Source organism: Pan troglodytes, chromosome 3 (genome assembly GCF_028858775.2).
Source record: "Pan troglodytes isolate AG18354 chromosome 3, NHGRI_mPanTro3-v2.0_pri, whole genome shotgun sequence".
Taxonomy (NCBI): Eukaryota; Metazoa; Chordata; class Mammalia; order Primates; family Hominidae; genus Pan; species Pan troglodytes.
The window spans coordinates 11,192,182-11,217,354 of record NC_072401.2 but is presented as its reverse complement, the minus strand read 5'-3'; the positions used below and the strand labels follow the sequence as shown (position 1 = coordinate 11,217,354).

Below are 25,173 nucleotides of genomic sequence, written 5' to 3'. Positions count from 1 at the left end.
AAGTAAAAGGAAAGTCAAAATCTGATTAATCTGAGAAGTTGTCTGTATTAGTCCATTTTCACAATGCTATAAAGTCTATTTTCACACTGGGTAATTTATGAAGAAAAGAGATTTAATAGTTCCACAGGCTTACCATAGTTCCACAGGCTTATCAGGAAGCATAACTGAGAAGCCTCAGGAAGATTACAATCACGGCAGAAGGTGAAGGGGAAGCAAACACATCTCCCATGGTGGAGCAGGAGAGAGAGCAAGGGTGGATGTGCCACACTTTTAAACTAGCTCATGAGAACTCACTCACTATCATGATAACAGCATGGGGGAAATCCACCCCCTTGATCCAATCACCTCCCACCAGGTCCCTCCTCTGGCATGTGAGGATTACAATTCGACCTGAGATTTGGGTGGGAACACAAAACCACACCGTATCAGTGTGTGTAGGACCAAGTTAAATTTTTGCTTCATCTCACTATGGGCTTGCTTCTCAACAAGAGACATAAATGTAACTGGAACTCCACCCAGAGCACCTGCAATCCAAACATAAACATGCAGTGTGGTTTAATTCACATTCCCGGAAATAGGAGAATGCTGATGTCATGCAAAACATTCAAACATCAACACAGACTTGAGTATATTGTCAGGTTATATGATAAACACAAACCCGGGAGGTTGTTTGGCAATATGTGGAAAACAAATTACTGTTAACAGAGCCAACTGGTGGAAAAAGGCAAAAATAAACAAACGAACAACAACAACAAAAAAATAGATACCAGGAAACAAAGCAGGAAAGTCAGCCCAGCACTAGTATTGTATTATGTATTCCTTATTACTGCTTGGAGAGTTTGTGTTTTCATGTAATATATTGCTATCCCAGGTGAAAACAACTGAGAACGTCAGTTGTTATCCAACTAGGATTAAGAATCTGGGTGTCGATCTAGCACGTTTTTCTCTTTGGATTCGGTCTTCTAAACACAGCCTATTAAAAGATGATTTAATTGGCATTTTGTTAGAAGGTTAATGAAAACTTACCAAAAATAGCTTGTGAAGGAAGTAGATAGGAACACAAAGGAAAAATACATTCTAATAGCACAAATTATTTTCTTTCATTCAGGCTTCTTTTCGGAGGCAGTTTTAAAAATACTGGGTCAATAACTTAGCCTTTGGCAGTCTTGCCTCTCCAGTGGCCTCCATTATTGCTTGAGGGTTCTCTCTAACTCCTGCCCCATTCTTCTGCTTACATATTATTGGCTAAAAGGCTTTTTTATTCACCCAACAAATCCTATTGATGATGCGTTGCATATTTATCCTTGCCACACACAACTGCGGTTTGATTCTTTTCTGTTTGCCGCTTTCCCAAGAAATTACATTTTCATGTGCATCCTTTGAGAACTGTTTATAAATCCTACTTCTGAGACGTTTTGCTACAGTTGACTTTTATTCTTTTCCCAAACACAAAGCTCCTCATTGTCTATCCTGTGCAGAGAAACAAAGGTAAAATATACATGCAGTGCTCACCTCCAAAGAATTCATTGTCTGGTGGGAAAATGAGATAAATAGAAAATTATAATAAAATCAGATATGTGAAATGTTAATGATACAGAGTCAAAGATAAAGAAAAAGTAACACAGGCTGGGAGAAGGGCGAGGGGGAGTTCTCAACTCACAATTCACACTACCCAAAACACAGATGGTTTTATGTCATGAAAAGGAATCAATCCTGTGAGTTAACTCAACTTACCTAATGAACTCCCCATTCAACTCCCCATTTGAATACTATCTTTGCATTGTAATTGTTTACTTACTTTTATCTTGAAGCCACCAAGAAGCCATTAAAAATTTAAAATAAGAGTCTACTTATTTTCACTTCCACCTCTTTCTCTAGCTGGATTTCTCTTCCTGCTCTACCTTGGATTCTTCTATTCACATAAGCCTTGCTCCTTCACTAAACCGCACACCTGCGCTTCTCTCTCTGAAGCAAGTGGAGCAAGTAAGGAGGCTACCAAAGTCCGACTCACAGAGAACAAGAGGTCAGCACGCATCATAATCACCATCATTGTCACCGTAGCAACCATCACGTTTGTTGAGCATTTAGTAAAGATGTGTAGTGGGTGGTATGTGCGTTTCACCAATATCCTTAAGAAAGCTTTATGTCACCTCTGTTATGTTGGAATTATTCTCTTTGTTTTGTAGATGATGAATTAGGTGCTCAGAGAGTTCCTGACACTTGGCCAAGGTCGTTCGGCTGGGCAATACCTGAACCATTTGGACATAGGCTGGGGATGTGGGCCAGATGCTGTATTAATCAAAACTGGAGCTCACAAGATTTGCCTGATAGTGAACCTAGGACTGTCACTTTGGAACTGCTTAAATCCCACTTTTCTGTTTCAATTCCAAAAACCCTGGCTATGAGAATGAGGGAGAGGCCAAGAGCACAGAGCAGGCAAAGCTGGCAAGACAACCGCAGGTTCTCCCCCTGCCGCTGGAGGGGCTCTTCTGCCGTTGCTGCTCACCAGTCTCTACTCTCATCCTGTTGAACCGGCTGCTCAGTCTCCTGTGGCAGAGCCATATGTATTCAAACTCGTGTAGGCACAAAGGGCCTGATGGGGATTGAAACTCAGGTCTCTGAAGTGGCATAATGTGTGCCCCTTTGCTCTGCTAAGGTTACAGGTAACGTATTAGCTGCAAGTTCTGAGTGTCAGGTCAGCTTTGTTCTGGCTACCCAACCTTCTGCCAGGTGCTGGACAATTGCTCTCATGATGGTCCAGTATTGCTCTAAGCCTGAGTCTCCTTCCTGTCCCCTGTGCTCCAAGATTGATAACTAGATTGCTGCCCCAACCCTTGGATTGAAGCGTCTTTTAATAACCCATTACTCCCATGATCCCCAATCTTTCAAAGACTGAGCCCCCACCCAACTTTCTTTCTTGGCTATCCTTCTATCCTCAAATAGAAGCTTCCGCTAAAGCCAAACATGTAGCTTGAGCCCAGCTCCTTGATGAAAGAGCTGAGGCTGCTAACTTGCCACCCGCTAATTTCTAAGCCTGTCCTCCCTCATGTTCTTGTTATTCTGTCTTTCCTGTCTGCCAAGCTTTATTTTATAATCTCACACATTTCACCCTGATGCTAATAAATAGGACAAAGACCAGGAACCCCATAACTGGCAGAATAAGATCTCAACTGTTTAACATAGAGAAGGTGTGCTCATGATGACATAGACCCCAGCAACCTCTTTAGCCTCACTCTTCCCGTCACAGGCTACGCTGGCCTGAAATGACCCTGGCCCACAAAACAGCTTGAATTTCCATGGATGCACCATGCTGTTCATACCACTGCCCATTTTTATTTATTGAGATTTTTTTAAAGCATTATCGAGGCCTAATTTGTATACAATAAACTGCCCATATTTAATGCATACAATGTGATGATTTTGGACATACCTGTGAAGCCATCACCACAATATTAAGGCAATAGCTGGGTGCGGTGGCTCACACCTGTAATCCCAGCACTTTGGGAGGCTGAGGCAGGCAGATCACTTGAAGTCAGGAGTTTGAGACCAGCCTGGCCAACATGGTGAAACTCCATCTCCACTAAAAATACAAAAATTAGCCAGGCATGGTGGTGAGTACCTGTAATCCCAGCTACTTGGGAGGCTGAGGAAGGAGAATTGCTTGAACCCAGGAGGCGGAGTTTGCAGTGAGCTGAGATCATGCCACTGCACTCCAGCCTGGGTGACAGAGTGAGACTCTGTCTCAAAACAAACAAACAATAACAAGAAAAAAAACACCAATATTAAGGCAATAAACATATCCTGCACCTCTAAATTTTTCTTGTGTTCTTTTTGTTTTATTTGCTTATTTGTTTATTTGGTAAGAAAACTTGACGTTAATATTTTAAATTCGTACTAGAGTATTGATGACTATAGGCACTATGCTGTACAAAAAAAATCTCTAGAACTTATTAGTCTTGCATATATGAAAACTTACACAATTTTATTCTACTTTTTAAACTTATCCTTCAAATCTAGAGCTTAGTTCACCTCCCCTAGGAAGGTAAAATGTACCTTTCTCCTTGAGAAATGATCTATGTGTGTGTGTCTACTATTTACTGAAAGTCTGCACTATCTCTGCTTCTTTCATGAATTTCTGTCTTTGCATTTGCATGCTCCCAGAGTTCTATCCAATGGGTACCTTGGCAGGAAAGTGAGCTGAAATCCATTTGACTAGTTAGCTAGCTTATTCCAGGGCTATAAAACAACAGTCCCAGGGGCCTGTATGGTTGTCAGACATTTCTAATAGATCATAGTTCTCTTTCCTACTGAGCCAGCCCAGGATCTCAGAACTCTTTGTAAAGTTATGCTGCAGGCAACCACCACCAATCAATGTGAAATGGAATATGAACTTCTTTTCATCAAAAGATTCCATGAAAACAGTGAGAAGGCAAGTCCCATCTTGGGAGAAGATATTTGCAATGGACATAACAAAGCATTAGCATCCTGATCTTACATAGAATGCCTCTAAATAAAGAAAGAAAAGAGATGGCACATTTGCCGTCTTCGCTCTAGGAACATTCGGATGGGAGAAATCTTGAGTTTCCTGACCTCAGGGCTTACCCTTCATTGACATAAACAACAGGCACCATAGGAACATGTGACTGTTTGATGTCAACAGCAGGTGTGAGTCAGGCTTATGTGCCACCCGCCCCCGCCACCCACCTCAACTCAGCTCACCTGCTTTGTCCTAGAGCCAGCAGAGTCCAGGCTGCTGTTAACAACTTCATGTCCCCGTGGGTAGCAGGCAGGTGCTTCTGTCTGATCTGGCTCTCCTCGACCACTGTACTCATCAAATAGACCAAGATCCCCAGAGTCCAAGATCCTTACAAGGGGGCCAGAAAGGGATGAGCTTTCTGAAGAAGCACTGATGTAAAATACCAGGAATTTTGACATCGAAGAAGATTGTTGTGATGGCAGCTGGGATTTGGCCATAATCTAGAAGACACATGGTGAATACAGTTGCAAGTCATTTAGTCATATTTCTTGCTAAATTGCTGTGTCTTCAATGGTGAGTCTGTTCAACTTTACTTTTGTTATGCTTCCCTCAATCACGAAAAGGATAAACTTCTCAACAGACTGGTCCTGAGTAAAAGTGACCTGAATTCTCTGATAAAGAAGAGGGAAAGATTCGGCTGGGTAATGCCAGGTTTGTCTCACTTGACAGTACAATGTAACTAGTTTTGCCATAATGTTGTGAGAGGAGATATGTGTGGGCCCAAGACCAGAATGGTGGAACTATGCAATCAATCGTAGATTTATAGCATTGCATGCAACAAAATGCCCAAGTTTGGTGTCAGGAAGCCCAGGTTCAGGCTTTGCAAATCCTACGATTGGGAATCAGTTCCTTAACCTCTCTGACTTTTGGCTAACTTGATTATAAAACCATGTAAAGAAAGGCTTTTCATATGGTTGTTCTAGGGAAAAAAATGAGTTAATGACTATAAACCTCACAGAAGTGCAGGCACATAGTAGATGCTTATTGAGTAGTGGTTTGTCTTCTCCTATTCCACTCCAAAGGAAAAAGAAGAGAAAAGGAAAGAAAAAGATATGTGTCTCTAATGGGCCAGTTGGCCATAGACTAACTTTAAAAATGCACTCTTAGGAAGTAAACATTAGCAATATATACTCAGAAACGACTCTTCAGGAGAATGGCACTTATGTATGATGGATATGCAGGAATGTCAACTCTCTGGGGCTGGAACACATTGCTGCATTCTCTGTAGAACTCTAGCACTTAGTTCAGCAGCAACACAGAACTAATATTCTATGAAAAGTGATAAAAGCATCTCTGGACAAAATACAACAAGCTCCTATCAACTACAGCCAGCAAAAGAAGATGGACAGCATGGTGCCTGGCATATGGCAGATGCTCAGAATGAATAAATTAGCAGGCCTTTGAAAAACACACAGATGCATGGCAAACCAGGTAGTGCATAAAATTAATAATCATAGAAAGCAATGTGCTATCATTCACTGAAGGTGCTAGGCACTTTGAAACACTCATTTTCTCAATACCTAACTTGGAAAAAAAGTCCCCATTTTATACATCAGAAAACTAAGACCAGGAGAGTTTCTCCAGCTTACCAAGTATAACATGGTTAATACATAATGAAGCAGGAACTTGACTGTCTCCAAAGGTGTTTTTCTTAAGACTCACCTGGCCCAGGACTGATGGGGACAAGATCTGAACGGGCAGTGAAGGGGGGAAGGTGGGCTGTTGTCATGAATGTCCGGGGTGGTGGTGACTTGAAGAGTTTGGTGACTAAGAGGTGGATTGCGGCACAGGGTTTATGGGCAGACGTGGGGGCTGTAGTGGCATCAGGGCTCTTGCCATGAAAGAGGTCTGGCAGAGGCACCCCCAAGACAGGCAGCTGAGGAGACAGGAAGCTGTGGCTATCACCTGGGGATAGGGGAAATAAAAGCCAATGCCATAATGACAGCTATAACCGAAAGGGGGGCTCGGAATTGCTGGTGGATTATTTTCCCTCTACGTTGAAGCTGCTCATTTGTCTTCTTAATCTTGGGTTGTGCTCTCTGAAATCTCCTGCACCAGAAATTTCCTAAAATGAAATGTCAGAGCCTTTACTGTCCTATTCACTCCCGCCAAAAGGGAGCGGCATAAATAATTCATATTATTCTCTTTAGGATCATGTTGGCAAAAATATATTAGCAGATATAATTGTCTGACACTTCAAGGAAGTGATGTTTTAAAAATAGGAACCCATGAGGAGGGAGAGAGAGAAAAAACACCTGACTCACTTGGCTTCCTGTGGCTATTTATTTTAAAGATAAGGCTTTTTTTTTTTTTTTGGTCCTCGAGTTGCTGTCATATATATATTCATAATGTGCAACACACCTCTTCTAGGTTCTTAATTCATCAATTCTCACCTCTTCTGCCTCTCCTCTACAAGTTTAGTCTTTGATTGCAATGGAACTTCAGAGTTAGATGGAATGTAAAAGGCTAGTCCCCATTCAGAGCTTGAACCCCTGTCCTTGGGTGTTTACTCAAATTCAAACAAAACCACTCAGTGACAGTGGAAAACCCCCTCGTCTCACCACAGGACTTTTCCAAGTTCAGTCATACCATTTCACTCCTACTTAAAAACCTGTAGCTTTTTCACTTGTCATTAAGATGAAGTTCAAAAATCCATAACAGCCTTGCCAATCTCTCTCTCACCACAGGGCCTTTGCAGGGGCTGCTAGCTTTGTGTGCTCCTCAAATCCTGTTAAATCCGCCCAACCTTCAGTAATGTGCCAGATATAGCTTAAATGAGCTCACAAGGACTGACTGTTAAATTTTCAGACATTTTATGAGCAGATTGTTCAACAGAGCTATTATTAAAAATGAAATTACATAAACTCATAAATATATTAAAAACAAAGGTAATAAATATGCAAAACTCATTACTTTCTAATTATTTTCACCACATTGTACTCTATAATCTTGAGGTCATTTTTGTATAATAAAAATGCTATATGATGGTGGCTACTGCACTTGTCTTCCCAATTCCACATTCATATTGATAGCTTGAAATCAGCCATAATGAGGACATTTACAACATGAAAATCAGCAAACACTACTCACTAGGGCTTGTCCCCTGCCCTACCACTTAGAGAGACCGTTGCTAATCCTTTAGGAACAAACCACTGCTTCAAACTCACCAAACTTCAAACTACCTTAGATTTGCATGTGGTATGATTTCACAGGACTGAATTCCTTTCTTGCAAAGCCTTCTCTTTTTGTAGTTACACTTTAACAGTAACTGATACTACTACATGTATGAATTCTGCCCTCCACGAGAGCAGAATTCTTGACACGTTTTGCACACCATGATGATATTGCAGCAACAAAAAGGATGCCACACTCATAAGAAATTATTGGTTAATAACTGTAGGGTAAATATCAAACTCAAATTGTTAGAAACATTCAACATGAGTGGAAATATTCAGCCCCTTTTAAGAGAGAATAACAAAATATCTTAACAGATGAAAGAGAGTTCCTCTTAGGAAGAATCTGTCTTTCTTTGAAGTAACATTCATAAGTTGAGGTTATAGAAAAGGCCTGAGAATTGTGATTACCAGAAACTAAGGAACAAAAGATGTGGCTAAAAACCCCTGCATGAGAGGAGAGGAATGGGTAGCCCGGTGGCATGAGACTGGAGGACTGGGAGCCCCGAACCACCCGGGGAGAAATCCCCTGTGGTTGCATTGCCAGAGACTGTCTCAGAAAAAGAATATCTGTTAGTTCATTTGAAGTTTTTGTTGATGAGAAGTAAATAATTCTTTTTCTAAAACTAATACATAATGATTGTGCAAATTTCTGGAGAAGTTGGTTAATGGGTACAAAAATACAGTTACATAGAAGGAATATGGTCTAATGTTTGATAGCACTGTGTGGTGACTATAGTTCACAATAATTTATGGTATATGTCAAAGTAGCTAGAAGAGAACATATGGAAAGTTCTCAACACAGATGATAAATGTTTGAAGTGCTGGATATCTTAAATACCTTGATTTGATTATTACACATTGTATGCATGTATCACAATATCACGTGTACCTAAGAAATCTGTAGCTTTCCTTCCTAACCAAACCTTAGTAAAGTCCACACACAAAAAGATGTGTGTGTGTATGTGTGCATGTGAGTGTAAATTAATTAAGCGAATGAATTCCATGCTTGGGATGGTACCATGGGGAATAGATACAGTATGCATGTGATGGTTAAAAAAAACCCTCATACACTGAAATGGTTAAACGTACATATGAGTTGTAAACCAGAGGTGACCACAATGAAGTAAGAATAGACCCGTATGAAAATCTCAGTAGTTCTGGAGTTTCCAGTACATGAGGCATGTACGATTTTTGATCGGTTGGGTTTTTTTCCTTTGATCTCAACGTGCTGGGAGACTGGGAACATGTATTTCAGCGGTGGTTCTATTTCTAAATCTATAGAGTAGGACATACTTCACTTGTAGTTGCAACTCCCTTTTGAGGTAGGGGAAAGGGAAATTTGGAGCCACCCAGAAATGTATTCAAATGCAAGATTAAAATTCAATGTAGAGTTCAAGGTCATTATATTTATCCAGCAAGAACCAATGAAGGCTGAATGGGAATGAATAGTAGGCAGATTTTCAGATATATTTTGGATGGAGCACAATCAGTACGACTTGACAATAGACCAACATTGAAGGTGAGGGAAACAGAGGAGTCATATAATGACTCTCAGAGTTGAGGGCATGCTGGTATCACTTAGTGAAATGGGGGAAAACTGCAGGAGCACCACACCATGGAAGGAAATTCTGTACAATGTGAGGTTCAATGGTGCAGTGATGAGCCAGGGTGGCCGCAGATGGTGGCTATGCAGACCCTGAGCTTGGCAAGTAGGTGCCCAGAAACACTCATGATGCAGTGGCATGACTAGGGCCCCACAGCCACTGCCAACACAGCCACTGGCCATATCTTTTGGCTTTTAATCATCACCTCACGTTGTGCTACTCAGCATCCTGTTGGTTTCTTTGGATAAACTTAGAGGTTTGATTCATATAAATCAGTGTCTATATTTCAAATCCATTTGTTTTTCAAAAACAAATGGCAGTAAAAGTATTGTCTTGATATTGAATATAGTAACCGTTCTGGAAAATTTCCAACATGCATCTTTTGTGATCTTTCATACTTGCAAGAATTATACCTTAAACATTTAATGAAACGTGGTCAAGTAAATATCATGGGGAAAAAGTTAATGGGCAGGTAATTATACATAAATTATATGTTTCAAACTTTTGCAACGTTCCTTACAGTTCTTACAGTATAGAGGTTTAAGGGACATCAAGAGCAAACCATGACAGTATTTGACTTTCCGTTTCTGATTGTTTCACTTGAGATAATGGCTTCTAGTTTCATCAGTGTTGCTTCAAAAGGCATGATTTCATTCTTTGTTATGGCTGAATAGTATTTCAGTGTGTGAGTGGGTGTGTGTGGGTGTGGGTGAGTGTGTAACATTTTCTTTTTTTTTTTTTTTAATTTTTGTATTTTTTTTCTTTCTTTTTTTTTTTTAATTATACTTTAAGTTTTAGGGTACATGTGCACATTCTGCAGGTTAGTTACATATGTATACATGTGCCATGCTGGTGCGCTGCACCCACTAACTCGTCATCTAGCATTAGGTATATCTCCCAATGCTATCCCTCCCCCTCCCCCCTCCCCACCACAGTCCCCAGAGTGTGATATTCCCCTTCCTGTGTCCATGTGATCTCATTGTTCAATTCCCACCTATGAGTGAGAATATGCGGTGTTTGGTTTTTTGTTCTTGCGATAGTTTACTGAGAATGATGATTTCCAATTTCATCCATGTCCCTACAAAGGATATGAACTCATCATTTTTTATGGCTGCATAGTATTCCATGGTGTATATGTGCCACATTTTCTTAATCCAGTCTATCATTGTTGGACATTTAGGTTGGTTCCAAGTCTTTGCTATTGTGAATAATGCCGCAATAAACATACGTGTGCATGTGTCTTTATAGCAGCATGATTTATAGTCCTTTGGGTATATACCCAGTAATGGGATGGCTGGGTCAAATGGTATTTCTAGTTCTAGATCCCTGAGGAATCGCCACACTGACTTCCACAATGGTTGAACTAGTTTACAGTCCCACCAACAGTGTAAAAGTGTTCCTATTTCTCCACATCCTCTCCAGCACCTGTTGTTTCCTGACTTTTTAATGATTGCCATTCTAACTGGTGTGAGATGATATCTCATTGTGGTTTTGATTTGCATTTCTCTGATGGCCAGTGATGATGAGCATTTTTTCATGTGTTTTTTGGCTGCATAAATGTCTTCTTTTGAGAAGTGTCTGTTCATGTCCTTCGCCCACTTTTTGATGGGGTTGTTTGTTTTTTTCTTGTAAATTTGTTTGAGTTCACTGTAGATTCTGGATATTAGCCCTTTGTCAGATGAGTAGGTTGCGAAAATTTTCTCCCATTTTGTAGGTTGCCTATTCACTCTGATGGTAGTTTCTTTTGCTGTGCAGAAGCTCTTTAGTTTAATCAGATCCCATTTGTCAATTTTGGCTTTTGTTGCCATTGCTTTTGGTGTTTTGGACATGAAGTCCTTGCCCACGCCTATGTCCTGAATGGTAATGCCTAGGTTTTCTTCTAGGGTTTTTATGGTTTTAGGTCTAATGTTTAAATCTTTAATCCATCTTGAATTGATTTTTGTATAAGGTGTAAGGAAGGGATCCAGTTTCAGCTTTCTACATATGGCTAGCCAGTTTTCCCAGCACCATTTATTAAATAGGGAATCCTTTCCCTATTGCTTGTTTTTCTCAGGTTTGTCAAAGATCAGATAGTTGTAGGTAAGCGGCATTATTTCTGAGGGCTCTGTTCTGTTCCATTGATCTATATTTCTGTTTTGGTACCAGTACCATGCTGTTTTGGTTACTGTAGCCTTGTAGTATAGTTTGAAGTCAGGTAGTGGGATGCCTCCAGCTTTGTTCTTTTGGCTTAGGATTGACTTGGCGATGCGGGCTCTCTTTTGGTTCCATATGAACTTTAAAGTAGTTTTATGCAATTCTGTGAAGAAAGTCATTGGTAGCTTGATGGGGATGGCACTGAATCTGTAAATTACCTTGGGCAGTATGGCCATTTTCACGATATTGATTCTTCCTACCCATGAGCATGGAATGTTCTTCCATTTGTTTGTATCCTCTTTTATTTCCTTGAGCAGTGGTTTGTAGTTCTCCTTGAAGAGGTCCTTCACATCCCTTGTAAGTTGGATTCCTAGGTATTTTATTCTCTTTGAAGCAATTGTGAATGGGAGTTCACTCATGATTTGGCTCTCTGTTTGTCTGTTGTTGGTGTATAGGAATGCTTGTGATTTTTGTACATTGATTTTGTATCCTGAGACTTTGCTGAAGTTGCTTATCAGCTTAAGGAGATTTTGGGCTGAGACAATGGGGTTTTCTAGATAAACAATCATGTCGTCTGCAAACAGGGACAATTTGACTTCCTCTTTTCCTAATTGAATACCCTTTATTTCCTTCTCCTGCCTGATTGCCCTGGCCAGAACTTCCAACACTATGTTGAATAGGAGTGGTGAGAGAGGGCATCCCTGTCTTGTGCCAGTTTTCAAAGGGAATGCTTCCAGTTTTTGCCCATTCAGTATGATATTGGCTGTGGGTTTGTCATAGATAGCTCTTATTATTTTGAAATACGTCCCATCAATACCTAATTTATTGAGAGTTTTTAGCATGAAGGGTTGTTGAATTTTGTCAAAGGCTTTTTCTGCATCTATTCAGATAATCATGTGGTTTTTGTCTTTGGCTCTGTTTATATGCTGGATTACATTTATTGATTTGCGTATATTGAACCAGCCTTGCATCCCAGGGATGAAGCCCACTTGATGATGGTGGATAAGCTTTTTGATGTGCTGCTGGATTCGGTTTGCCAGTATTTTATTGAGGATTTTTGCATCAATGTTCATCAAGGATATTGGTCTAAAATTCTCTTTTTTGGTTGTGTCTCTGCCCGGCTTTGGTATCAGAATGATGCTGGCCTCATAAAATGAGTTAGGGAGGATTCCCTCTTTTTCTATTGATTGGAATAGTTTCAGAAGGAATGGTACCAGTTCCTCCTTGTACCTCTGGTAGAATTCGGCTGTGAATCCATCTGGTCCTGGACTCTTTTTGGTTGGTAAACTATTGATTATTGCCACAATTTCAGCTCCTGTTATTGGTCTATTCAGAGATTCAACTTCTTCCTGGTTTAGTCTTGGGAGAGTGTATGTGTCGAGGAATGTATCCATTTCTTCTAGATTTTCTAGTTTATTTGCGTAGAGGTGTTTGTAGTATTCTCTGATGGTAGTTTGTATTTCTGTGGGATCGGTGGTGATATCCCCTTTATCATTTTTTATTGCGTCTATTTGATTCTTCTCTCTTTTTTTCTTTATTAGTCTTGCTAGCGGTCTATCAATTTTGTTGATCCTTTCAAAAAACCAGCTCCTGGATTCATTGATTTTTTGAAGGGTTTTTTGTGTCTCTATTTCCTTCAGTTCTGCTCGGATTTTAGTTATTTCTTGCCTTCTGCTAGCTTTTGAATGTGTTTGCTCTTGCTTTTCTAGTTCTTTTAATTGTGATGTTAGGGTGTCAATTTTGGATCTTTCCTGCTTTCTCTTGTGGGCATTTAGTGCTATAAATTTCCCTCTACACACTGCTTTGAACGCGTCCCAGAGATTCTGGTATGTTGTGTCTTTGTTCTCGTTGGTTTCAAAGAACATCTTTATTTCTGCCTTCATTTCGTTATGTACCCAGTAGTCATTCAGGAGCAGGTTGTTCAGTTTCCATGTAGTTGAGCGGCTTTGAGTGAGATTCTTAATCCTGAGCTCTAGTTTGATTGCACTGTGGTCTGAGAGATACTTTGTTATAATTTCTGTTCTTTTACATTTGCTGAGGAGAGCTTTACTTCCAAGTATGTGGTCAATTTTGGAATAGGTGTGGTGTGGTGCTGAAAAAAATGTATATTCTGTTGATTTGGGGTGGAGAGTTCTGCAGATGTCTATTAGGTCCGCTTGGTGCAGAGCTGAGTTCAATTCCTGGGTATCCTTGTTGACTTTCTGTCTCATTGATCTGTCTAATGTTGACAGTGGGGTGTTAAAGTCTCCCATTATTAATGTGTGGGAGTCTAAGTCTCTTTGTAGGTCACTCAGGACTTGCTTTATGAATCTGGGTGCTCCTGTATTGGGTGCATAAATATTTAGGATAGTTAGCTCCTCTTGTTGAATTGATCCCTTTACCATTATATAATGGCCTTCTTTGTCTCTTTTGATCTTTGTTGGTTTAAAGTCTGTTTTATCAGAGACTAGGATTGCAACCCCTGCCTTTTTTTGTTTTCCATTTGCTTGGTAGATCTTCCTCCATCCTTTTATTTTGAGCCTATGTGTGTCTCTGCACGTGAGTTGGGTTTCCTGAATACAGCACACTGATGGGTCGTGACTCTTTATCCAACTTGCCAGTCTGTGTCTTTTAATTGGAGAATTTAGTCCATTTACATTTAAAGTTAATATTGTTATGTGTGAATTTGATCCTGTCATTATGATGTTAGCTGGTTATTTTGCTCGTTAGTTGATGCAGTTTCTTCCTAGTCTTGATGGTCTTTACATTTTGGCATGATTTTGCAGTGGCTGGTACCGGTTGTTCCTTTCCATGTTTAGCGCTTCCTTCAGGAGCTCTTTTAGGGCAGGCCTGGTGGTGACAAAATCGGTCAGCATTTGCTTGTCTGTAAAGTATTTTATTTCTCCTTCACTTATGAAGCTTAGTTTGGCTGGATATGAAATTCTGGGTTGAAAATTCTTTTCTTTAAGAATGTTGAATATTGGCCCCCACTCTCTTCTGGCTTGTAGGGTTTCTGCTGAGAGATCCGCTGTTAGTCTGATGGGCTTTCCTTTGAGGGTAACCCGACCTTTCTCTCTGGCTGCCCTTAACATTTTTTCCTTCATTTCAACTTTGGTGAATCTGACAATTATGTGTCTTGGAGTTGCTCTTCTTGAGGAGTATCTTTGTGGAGTTCTCTGTATTTCCTGAATCTGAACGTTGGCCTGCCTTGCTAGATTGGGGAAGTTCTCCTGGATAATATCCTGCAGAGTGTTTTCCAACTTGGTTTCATTCTCCTCATCACTTTCAGGTACACCAATCAGACGTAGATTTGGTCTTTTCACATAGTCCCATATTTCTTGGAGGCTTTGCTCATTTCTTTTTATTCTTTTTTCTCTAGACTTCCCTTCTCGCTTCATTTCATTCATTTCATCTTCCATTGCTGATACCCTTTCTTCCAGTTGATCGCATCGGCTCCTGAGGCTTCCGCATTCTTCACGTAGTTCTCGAGCCTTGGTTTTCAGCTCCATCAGCTCCTTTAAGCACTTCTCTGTATTGGTTATTCTAGTTATACATTCTTCTAAATTTTTTTCAAAGTTTTCAACTTCTTTGCCTTTGGTTTGAATGTCCTCCCGTAGCTCAGAGTAATTTGATCGTCTGAAGCCTTCTTCTCTCAGCTCGTCAAAATCATTCTCCATCCAGCTTTGTTCCGTTGCTGGTGAGGAACTGCGTTCCTTTGGAGGAGAAGAGGAGCTCTGCATTTTAGAGTTTCCTGTTTTTCTGTTCTGTTTTTTCCCCATCTTTGTGGTTTTATCTACTTTTGGTCTTTGATGATGGTGATGTACAGATGGGTTTTCGGTGTGGATGTCCTTTCTGTTTGTTAGTTTTCCTTCTAACAGACAGGACCCTCAGCTGCAGGTCTGTTGGAATACCCTGCCATGTGAGGTGTCAGTGTGCCCCTGCTGGGGGGTGCCTCCCAGTTAGGCTGCTCGGGGGTCAGGGGTCAGGGACCCACTTGAGGAGGCAGTCTACCCGTTCTCAGATCTCCAGCTGCGTGCTGGGAGAACCACTGCTCTCTTCAAAGCTGTCAGACAGGGACCTTTAAGTCTGCAGAGGTTACTGCTGTCTTTTTGTTTGTCTGTGCCCTGCCCCCAGAGGTGGAGCCTACAGAGGCAGGCAGGCCTCCTTGAGCTGTGGTGGGCTCCACCCAGTTCGAGCTTCCAGGCTGCTTTGCTTACCTAAGCAAGCCTGGGCAATGGCGGGCGCCCCTCCCCCAGCCTCGCTGCCGCCTTGCAGTTTGATCTCAGACTGCTGTGCTAGCAATCAGCGAGATTCCGTGGGCGTAGGACCCTCCGAGCCAGGTGTGGGATATAGTCTCGTGGTGCGCCGTTTTTTAAGCCGGTCTGAAAAGCGCAATATTCGGGTGGGAGTGACCCGATTTTCCAGGTGCGTCCATCACCCCTTTCTTTGACTCGGAAAGGGAACTCCCTGACCCCTTGCGCTTCCCAGGTGAGGCAATGCCTCGCCCTGCTTTGGCTCGCGCACGGTGCGCGCACCCACTGACCTGCGCCCACTGTCTGGCACTCCCTAGTGAGATGAACCGGTACCTGAGATGGAAATGCAGAAATCACCCGTCTTCTGCGTCGCTCACGCTGGGAGCTGTAGACCGGAGCTGTTCCTATTCGGCCATCTTGGCTTCGCCCCCCAACATTTTATTTATTTATCCCTTGATGGACACTGAGGTTGACACTTTGCTCTCTTGAATGGTGCTGCAGTAAACATGCAAGTGAGGGCCTGTTTTTCAAATAACAATTTATTTTCTTTTGGGTAGATACTCAGTAGTGGGATTACTAGATGAAATGGTAGTTTTGTTTCAGTTGAGAAATCTCCATACTGTTTTCCATAGAGGCTGTACTAATTTACATTGCTACTAATAGTATATAAGACTTCCCTTTTCTCCACACCCTCTCCAACATCTGCTATTTTTTGACTTTTTAGTAATAGCCATTCTGACTGGTGTAAGATCAGTAAAAGACAATCCAGACCCTGAATTAAAAGGCACAGAGTGCCAAACAGGACACAAAGAGAAAAATTCAGAAGAGGAAGCAGCCATTCTCACTTAGCAATGATCCAAAGATTTGAGTATGAGATATTAACAAGGATTATATATTATCAGGAAATTAACAGAAATCATCATATAAAACATGCATCTGGGTTGAAGTTCATGGCAAAAGATATGATTCCACAGAATAATTAGTTGCTGTATAAAGTGATCAAACTTGGATATGTTTAAATATACAAGTCAAGAATAATATCAAAGGTATATGCTAAAAATATAAGAAAGGGGCCAGGTGCGGTAGCTCACACCTGTAATCCCAGCACTTTGGGAGGCCAAGGCGGGCAGATCACAAGATCAGGAGATCAAGACCATCCTGGCTAACTAACGTGGCGAAACCCCGTCTCTACTAAAAATACAAAAAAACAAAATTAGCCAGGCGTGGTGGCAGGCGCCTGTAGTCCCTGCTATTCAGGAGGCTGAGGCAGGAGAACAGTGTGAACCCGGGAGGTGGGAGATGGCGCCAATGTACTCCAGCCTGGGCGACAGATGGAGACTCCGTTTCAAAAAAAAAAAAAAGAAAGAAAGAAAGAAAGAAAGGACATATCACACACAGATCAGTGACCACTGAGGTGATGGCAAACCTGCAGCAGTTCTTTTGTAAATGTACCTGTTGACCAAGGGGAAGCCAAGAGATTTTGCTTCAGGCATCAGGTCATGTTATTTCTCAACACTAAGGTCAACTATTATAAATGCTTTTAGCTACACACACACACACACACACACTCTTTAGAATAAAATGTTGCTTTGTTCCTGTTTGTTCTTCACAATAGAACAATGGAACACCTAATTTAAAACTCATGGTATTTGTGTATTCTTCTAAAAACGTTTGGCAAATATTGTTTTTGGGGAGACAAGAGAGGTTTTGTGAAGGAGTTGCACCACGGTTTCTCAGTGTCATCACTCCTGACATTCAGGGCTGGATAATTCTTTGTTGTGCTGAGCTGCCCTGGGCTGCCCCGTGCACTGTAGGATGTTCAGCGGTAGCCCTGGCCCCAACAGTAGATCCCAGAAGCCCTTCCCCAGTTCTGACAACCAAATATGTCTCCAGACATTGTACGATACCCACTAGGAGGCAAAATATTTTTAACGTAAGACTGTTTTCATGTCTATCCATGTGTACCTCTAATTTGGTGGTTCTCAACCTTGAGCACAGTATGCAGAATCCCCTAGAGAGCTTGTTAAAAAAAATTGCTAAGCCCCATCTTCAGATTTTCTGAACTAGAACTGGTTGGGGCCCAGGAATATGCACTTCTTATAAGTTATCAGATGATTTTGATGTCACTGGTCCTGGAACCACTGTTCTAGTTTATTTCTTCTCTCTGCTGCCTGGTGTTCCATTATTTGCATCTCCAGTATTTTACTTATTCATTGCTCTAGTGTTGGACAGCTTGGCTGTCTCCACTTCCCTCTTCTCACGAACAAGGCTGCAGTCAGCATTCTGATGACTGTCCCCTCACCCTTTGGGGTGTGACTTTCTCTAGGTCTATACCCAGGAATGGCACTGCAGGCCCATAGGGTGTGTAGATGCTTTATTTCAATAAGTGCTGTCTGATCACACTTTAGAATAGAGGATCCCAAGGTATGCATAAATAGCTGTATCCCCATTTAACAGAGGAGGAAACTATGAAGCAGGAATTTAATTAGACTGACCCCCTCCAATTCCACCATTAACACAGCTAGTGAGTGAATGTCTTGGTGAAACCCCAGTCTGACTCCACCCTGCTGATAACTGACGAAATGATCTTTCAGTGGCCTTGTGTTCCACCACGGAATTTTCCACGACTCTCAAGCTGACCTTCAGTATGAGCCCCACCTGCAAACTGTGCTTGTTTAACCTCCTACTCATGTCCTTAAGTGGGCAGAAAGATTATTTTGCTGAGAATTTTGCAAGTGAAAAGAGAATGGCTCTTGCTCTATATGAGTTCCCCACATAATTGACTTGGATTTCCTGGGTCAAATTTCAATATTTTTACGGTTTGAGAATGAGTTGTTGCCATATGTCCCCTGTGCCTGCTTGTGAGTCCCAGGCTTCTGCACTGACCACTACGTAAAAGAATGGCTGGGATACTGCTGTGTCTGAGGAAAAAACTCCAGACTTGATGCGATGATGCTCAAAAGATACCTATTGCATGTTGGCCCGTCACTTGCTATGTGGCCCTAAGGAAACACGTATTACACATACATGTCTGTTACAGGTAACAACACATTTTCATAGCAACAGTTCCATTTGATCTCTAACCTTCCTGCTAGGTAACAGCAAGCAGGCATTGTCATACCCACGGGAAGGATGCGGCTCACAAAGAGGGATTCTAAACCATGTGGTTTATCATGGGTGGAGGTTGAGGGGCATGTCTTTCCCACTTCAAACTACCCTAAAACTTCTCTGGGCTTCAGTTCTTGCAATTATATAATTGAAAGGTTAAAAAGGTTGTTTTAATCTTCATTAATAATAATTCTACAACTGAAATCTTTGCTCTACCCTGTTATGGGTTGATTATGTCCACCTGGAATTCATATGCTGAAATCCTAATGTCCAGGACCTAGGAGTGTAACCTTACCTGGAAACAGAGCAATTGCAGATGTAATTAGTTAAGATGAGGGCATACTGGAGTGGGTTGGGCCCCTAACCCACTATAACTGGTGTCCTTACAAAAAGAGGAAATTTCAACACAGATACACACATAGGGCCAGGCATGGTGGCTCATGCCTATAATCCCAGCACTTTGGGAGGCCAAGTCGGGTGAATCATGAGGTCAAGAGATCGAGACCATCCTGGCCAACATGGTGAAACCTTATCTCCACTAAAAATACAAAAATTAGCTGGGTGTGGTGGCAGGTGTCTGTAGTCCCAGCTACCTGGGGGGCTGAGGCAGGAGAATCGCTTGAACCCGAGAGGCAGAGGTTGCAATGAACCAAGATCTCACCACTGCACTCCAGCCATGTGAAGGTAAAGGCGGGGGTCTAGGGTGATGCTAGCAGAAGCCATGGGATATCAAAGATTGCCAGAAACCCCAGGAGCAAGTAGAGGCCTGGAACAGATTCTCCTTCACGGTCCAGAGAAGGAACCAGCCCTGCCCACACCTTGCTCACAGCCTCTGGTCCCCAGAACTGTGAGACAATATATTTCTATTGGTGTCAGCCACTCTGTTTGTGCTGCTTTGATACAACAGCCCTGGCAAACTAACAGATCTGCAATACCCCATTTATAGGAATCTCCTTTTAAACTTTTTTCTTTTTTTTTTTTTTTTTTTAGACGGAGTCTCCCTCTGTCACCCAGGCTGGAGTGCAGTGGCGCATCTCGGCTCACTGCAAGCTCCGCCTCCCGGGTTCACCCCATTCTCCTGCCTCAGCCTCCTGAGTAACTGGGACTACAGGCGCCTGGCACCACGCCCGGCTAATTTTTTGTACTTTTTTAGTAGAGACAGGGTTTCACCATGTTAGCCAGGATGGTCTCTATCTCCTGACCTTGTGATCCGCCCGCCTTGGCCTCCCAAAGTGTAAACTTTTATTTCTAAATGTCCTACAGAATGTGTTTTTTGCTGGGGAGGGGAAATGGGGATGGAGCATTTTCTTTCTACAGCTTGGATTTATGGGGGGGGTAGTCACTTCTGATGGCCGAGGAACCTGCACGGGCGTCCTTGCAGATGCTGTGAAGGAGGAGGCTAGGGAGGGGTGGGTGCCCTCCGTTTCCAGTTCCAGAAAATATCTTGCCCACACTTCTTTACCTAGAATTCACACTGCACCCAAATGAAGGCTAGGGCCCAGGCCATCTGGTACACGTAACAAATGATAATGCAAAGATGTGAGCCCTGGCCTGGTGCAAAGCCAGAGGAGAGGGGACCCTGGCGGAGTGGAGAGGGTGTGCTCCAGTCAAGGCATTAAATCGAGTGACCTTTTAAAGGCACATCTCACCCCGCGGGCTACAGTGAGCAACCCCTGGTTAAACAGTTCTATCCCTATGGTGCTATGGGACCTGGGGAGGCATTATGCACCTTTTCTAGTCTCCTGGGCCCTCTCCTTCACAAGGAAAACAGACTGTGAGCTCAACTGATAGAAGGTCAGAGACAAACCCACAGGCCTCTCCTCCTCACCCCTTCTTCACAGGTGTCCGTGACTCCACCCTCTTCCCTGCCTCAGAAATAAGTTTTTCCACCACTGCCCTCTTAGGTCTTTGAATTTTTCAGTCTCAGATAATTGAGATTAAATAGGCTTTCTCTTCTCTCCCGTCACTAAGCCTCCTCTGAGGTCTGCTGGGTCACTAGGAGAAGGGGAAGTTCCCTTCCCACAAAGGGGATAGGGGATTAGCAATAAAACAATGGGACAACATGAGCCCCAGGCTGTACCTGCTCCTGCTTTTTATGGATGATCTCTAAGCAAATCCATCTCTTCTTATCTGGCAGTGTTTGCCATAAAATAAATTCATTCATTCATTCCTCTCTTCTTCCTAACAGCTGTTTCCTCTCTAAAGCCCCATCTGATTTATTCTTTTATTCACACAACCTTGGCCACATACAGGGTTACTGTCCACTGTTCTAAGCCCTTACCATACAGCAGTGGACAAAACAGAAAGAACTTTCTGCCCTCACTGGACTTACATTATAATGGGCAAGGAAAAAAAAAGAACTAACTAAAAATGTAATATCAAGAGTGGCGTATAGTATTCCAGAAAATGACTTAAGCTATAACAACAGGAAAAGTTAGAGAAGGATGAGAAGGATTCAAATTCTGAGCATAGGGAAGACAGGTTGTAGAATTACATAGGACGGCAGGATAAGCCTCTTCAAGAGCGGGACATGTGAGCAACAACTTGAAGGAAGAGGCGAGGGAGTTATCTATGCAGGTATCCAGCAGAAAGCATCCTGGGCAGATGAAACGGTGAAACAAATATCAAAGATGGGACTGTGTTATGTGCATACATACATTATATTTGTATAATGTTAAATATGTATAAATATTAAATATATAGTAATATATAAGCCCTTATACAGTTCCTTTAGTCCAATAATAAGGACTTATGCTGAGAGCATCCCCCAACCCCGTCGACTCTTGGTCTGAAATATCGCGCAAAGCATCTTATGCTCTTGACAAGGAAGAACTTCCTGCTTATTAATCCCTGGGCAAACTCATATATCCCACCCACACATAAAAGTTACCAAAGCCACGCTGCCCTGCCTTCTCTCTCTCTCTCTCTCTCTCGATCTCTCTTTCTCTTCTCTCTCTCTCTCGATCTCTCTCTCTCTGTCTCTCTCTCTCTCTCTCTGACTCCTGTGTTATCCTCAGACCTCTCCAGGGAGCACTAGCATTTCAGTGAACACAGATTAATGTGATCTAACTGGAAGAGACACAAGAAATCCTGCAATCTAGTTATTCCCGAACAAGCTGTTTCAACAAACCTGTGTTATCTACTATGTACAGTTAAGTAATATGGTGTGGGGTAGGCATGATTATTACTAATAATGTTGTTATTACCGCACAAGGGTCTCAATGAACAAGAAATAGTCCCTGCCTCAAAGAAGTGGATAGAAACGCAAAAATGATTTCCCATAATACCATAAGAGCCAGCATTTCCTCAAGGCTACCTACATTCCAGGCAGTTTCCCAAACACTTTCTTAGTGTTATTTCTCTTAATCCACACATCACTTCTGAGACAAGAGCCTATTCATATCCATAAAGTCTTAAGGAGAGAGAGATTCAGAGAGACCCACAAGTTTCCCTGAGTTAAAAGGATTATTAAGTGGGAAAAGTAGAATTTAGTCTTTATCCATTTGATCCCTAAACTTCTTAATATACTCCACTAGCATAATTAGAACCTGAACCAAATGTATACATAAGTGTTACTGAGGCAAGAGAATAGGGTCTGGAAGCACGGAACCTAAGCACTTCCTGGAACTAAATCAAAGGGAAAACCCCCAACTTTCTATGCCCAAGTAAATAACTTTGTAACTTCACTGCAGCTATGACAGGAAACATCCTCTTCATTTGCATGTAGCCTGTATACCAAGTAAAGAACTTTGTAACCTCACTACACCCTCTTCATTTACATACAGCATACACCAAGTAACCAATAGGAAATGTCTAGAGGGTTTTTTTTTTTTAATACAGAGTCTCGCTCTGTCTCCCAGGCTGGAGTGCAGTGGTGTGATCTCAGCTAACTGCAACCTCCCGGGTTCAAGCAATTACTGTGCCTCAGCCTCCCAAGTATCTGGGATTACAGGTATGCACCACCACACCCGCCTAATTTTTGTATTTTTAGTAGAGACGGTGTTTTGCCATGCTGGCCAGGCTGGTCTCGAATTCCTGACCTTAGGTGATCCACCCGCCTCGGCCTCCCAAAGTGCTGGAATAACAGGCGTGAGCCACCGTGCCCAGCCGTCTAGAGGGTATTGAAACCCCAGAAAATTTTGTAATGGTGCTCTTGAGCTGTTTGCTTGGGCCCACTCCCACCCTGTGGAGTGTACAATAGCAGATCTCAATAAATCTGCTTTTGTTGCTTCATTCTTTACTTGCTTTGTTTGTGTGTTTTGTGTAATTCTTTGTTAAGAATGCCAAAAACCTGGACACCCTCAACTGGTAACATTATGAGAGCAGAGAAGAGCAGGTCATTCACCCCCCGCTATGGAGAAACGGAAAGTTATCGAAAGCTGCATAATAGTGGGTCACTAGGTTGACAAGTGGAGAAAGGACATTCTTGTGGAGGTAACAGCAGGAACACACGCAGAGAAAATGGAAAGCACATAAAGCCCAGCTGAGCTAGCAGGAGATGGGGCTGGAAGGGGATGTTGGAGCCATGTTGGTGAGAGCCTTGTGTTTCATATTCAGGAGCTTAGGAGCTTGGATTTTATACTGGGGGTCATCAAAATTCAATCCCATTGAATCTGTGACTTGGTACGTCCTTCTTCACCAAATTGGTGAGTTGCTCTCCCTCCTTTCCTCTTCCATGTTTACCTTATGATATTTATTTACTTATTTTTGAGACAGGGTCTCTCTCACTCAATCTGGAATGCAGTGGCATGATCAGGGCTCACTGCAACCTCCATTTCCGGGAGTCAAACAATCCTCCCACTTCAGCCTCCCGAGTAGCCGGGATTACAGTCGTATGCCACCTTGCCTGGCTAATTGTATTTTTTGTAGAGATGGGGTCTCACTATGCTTCCCACGATGGCCTCAAACTCCTGACCTCAAGTGATCTGCCAGCCTTGTCCTCCAAAAGTGCTGGGATTACAGGCATGAGCCACTGCCTGGCTGTTTATTCATATTTTTATGCCAAGCAGTATGTCAGGCTTTGGCAATACAATATGCACCTGTCAACCTTGGTTGTTTGGTTGGATTGGTACTTGCTTGATGAATGTATAAATAAATGTGAGCTCTCTAAATGCAGAGGTCATGCCGTGCTCCTTCTCCCTCTCCTGGTGCTTAATACAATGCCTAACATACAACTCAATAATTACTGTTTAAATGAAAGATAAAGCAAACAAGTGAATTAATAAGTTTATAAATGAATGAATGTATGAAAATATAAATGTGTGGACAAATTGACTTCATCAGCAAATGAATAAAAGAAGAAAATGTATCAATATTCTACCCTATCTTTCCCGATAAGGAGTGTAGATTTTACCTACACATACCATATGCTCTCTACACTTCTTTCCACTACAACATGACTCAGAAGTAGCCCATATTCTTGGGGAGAGAATTATGTCAATCTGTTCCTTTTTAATTTTTCAATAAACTTTAAAAATTTCAGATGATTGTAGAGTCTCATGCAGTTGTAAGAAATAAAGCAAAGATCTCTGTGTGCCCTTTACCCATTTTCCCCCAGTGGTAATCCTTTCAAAACTATTATACAATATCACCATCAGGGCATGCAGTTGATACAGTCAAGATACAGAACTTTTCCATCATCACCAGGATGCAGCCCTTCTATAGCCACATCCAGTTCCCTCGAGCCCCCACCTCCCTCCTCAGTCCCTGGCAACCACCTGTCTGTTCTCCATTCCTATAATTTTCTCATTTCCAAAATATTATATTAATGGAATCATATATAAGTAATTTTTCTTGATTGACTTTTTCACTCAACATAATTCTCTGGCAAGTCCCCCAAGTTGTGTATGTATTAACAATTCATTCCTTTGTATTGTTGAGTAGTATGTGATGATACAAATGTACCAGTTTATTTAATCATTCAGCCACTGAAGGACATTTGCGTTGTTTCCAGTTTTTAATATTATAATTAATTTGTGTACCAATTTTTGTGTGAACATAAGCTTTCATTTCTCTGGGATAAATGCCCAGGAGTGCAATTGTTAGTTGTTATTTTTTTAAGAAACTGTCAAGCTGTTTTCCAGAGTCCCCGTACAATTTTACATTCCCATCAGCAATGTATGTGTGATCCATTTTCAACATATCCTTGTCAGCATTTGGTGGTGTCACTATTTTTTTTGTATGCATTTTTGTTCAGTTCTTTATTTTCATCTCTCTTGTGGTTTTTCTGTACCTAATTACGTTTTCATAGTACAGTCGAAAGTAAATGGTACACGTTTTGCGGAGGTTTTTAAAGTCATTCTAATAGGTATGTAGTGATAACTCATTGCAGTTTTTTAATTTTCATTGTCTTAATAGCTAATGATGTTGAACATTTCATGCGC

The 25,173-nt window shown here is 41.8% G+C and overlaps 1 protein-coding gene and 1 long non-coding RNA gene across 2 annotated transcripts in view; one reads left to right on the top strand and one right to left on the bottom strand.

Moving 5' to 3' along the window:
- Positions 1–1,075: 1,075 nt before the first annotated feature.
- LOC134809865 (uncharacterized) lies at positions 1,076–1,988 on the bottom strand. The gene is made up of 2 exons (XR_010156466.1): positions 1,799–1,988; positions 1,076–1,530 (listed from the first exon to the last, which is right to left on the bottom strand). It is a non-coding gene; the product is annotated as an uncharacterized LOC134809865 (long non-coding RNA).
- A 2,973-nt stretch (positions 1,989–4,961) lies between these two features.
- The window catches only part of CLNK (cytokine dependent hematopoietic cell linker), a 264,742-nt gene continuing 244,530 nt past the window's right edge, over positions 4,962–25,173 (top strand). The window contains exon 1 of the mRNA XM_009447358.4: positions 4,962–5,050. Within this exon, the coding sequence (XP_009445633.2) occupies positions 5,048–5,050 (3 nt within the window). The 5' untranslated portion in view covers positions 4,962–5,047. The remainder of the gene's footprint in view (positions 5,051–25,173) is intronic.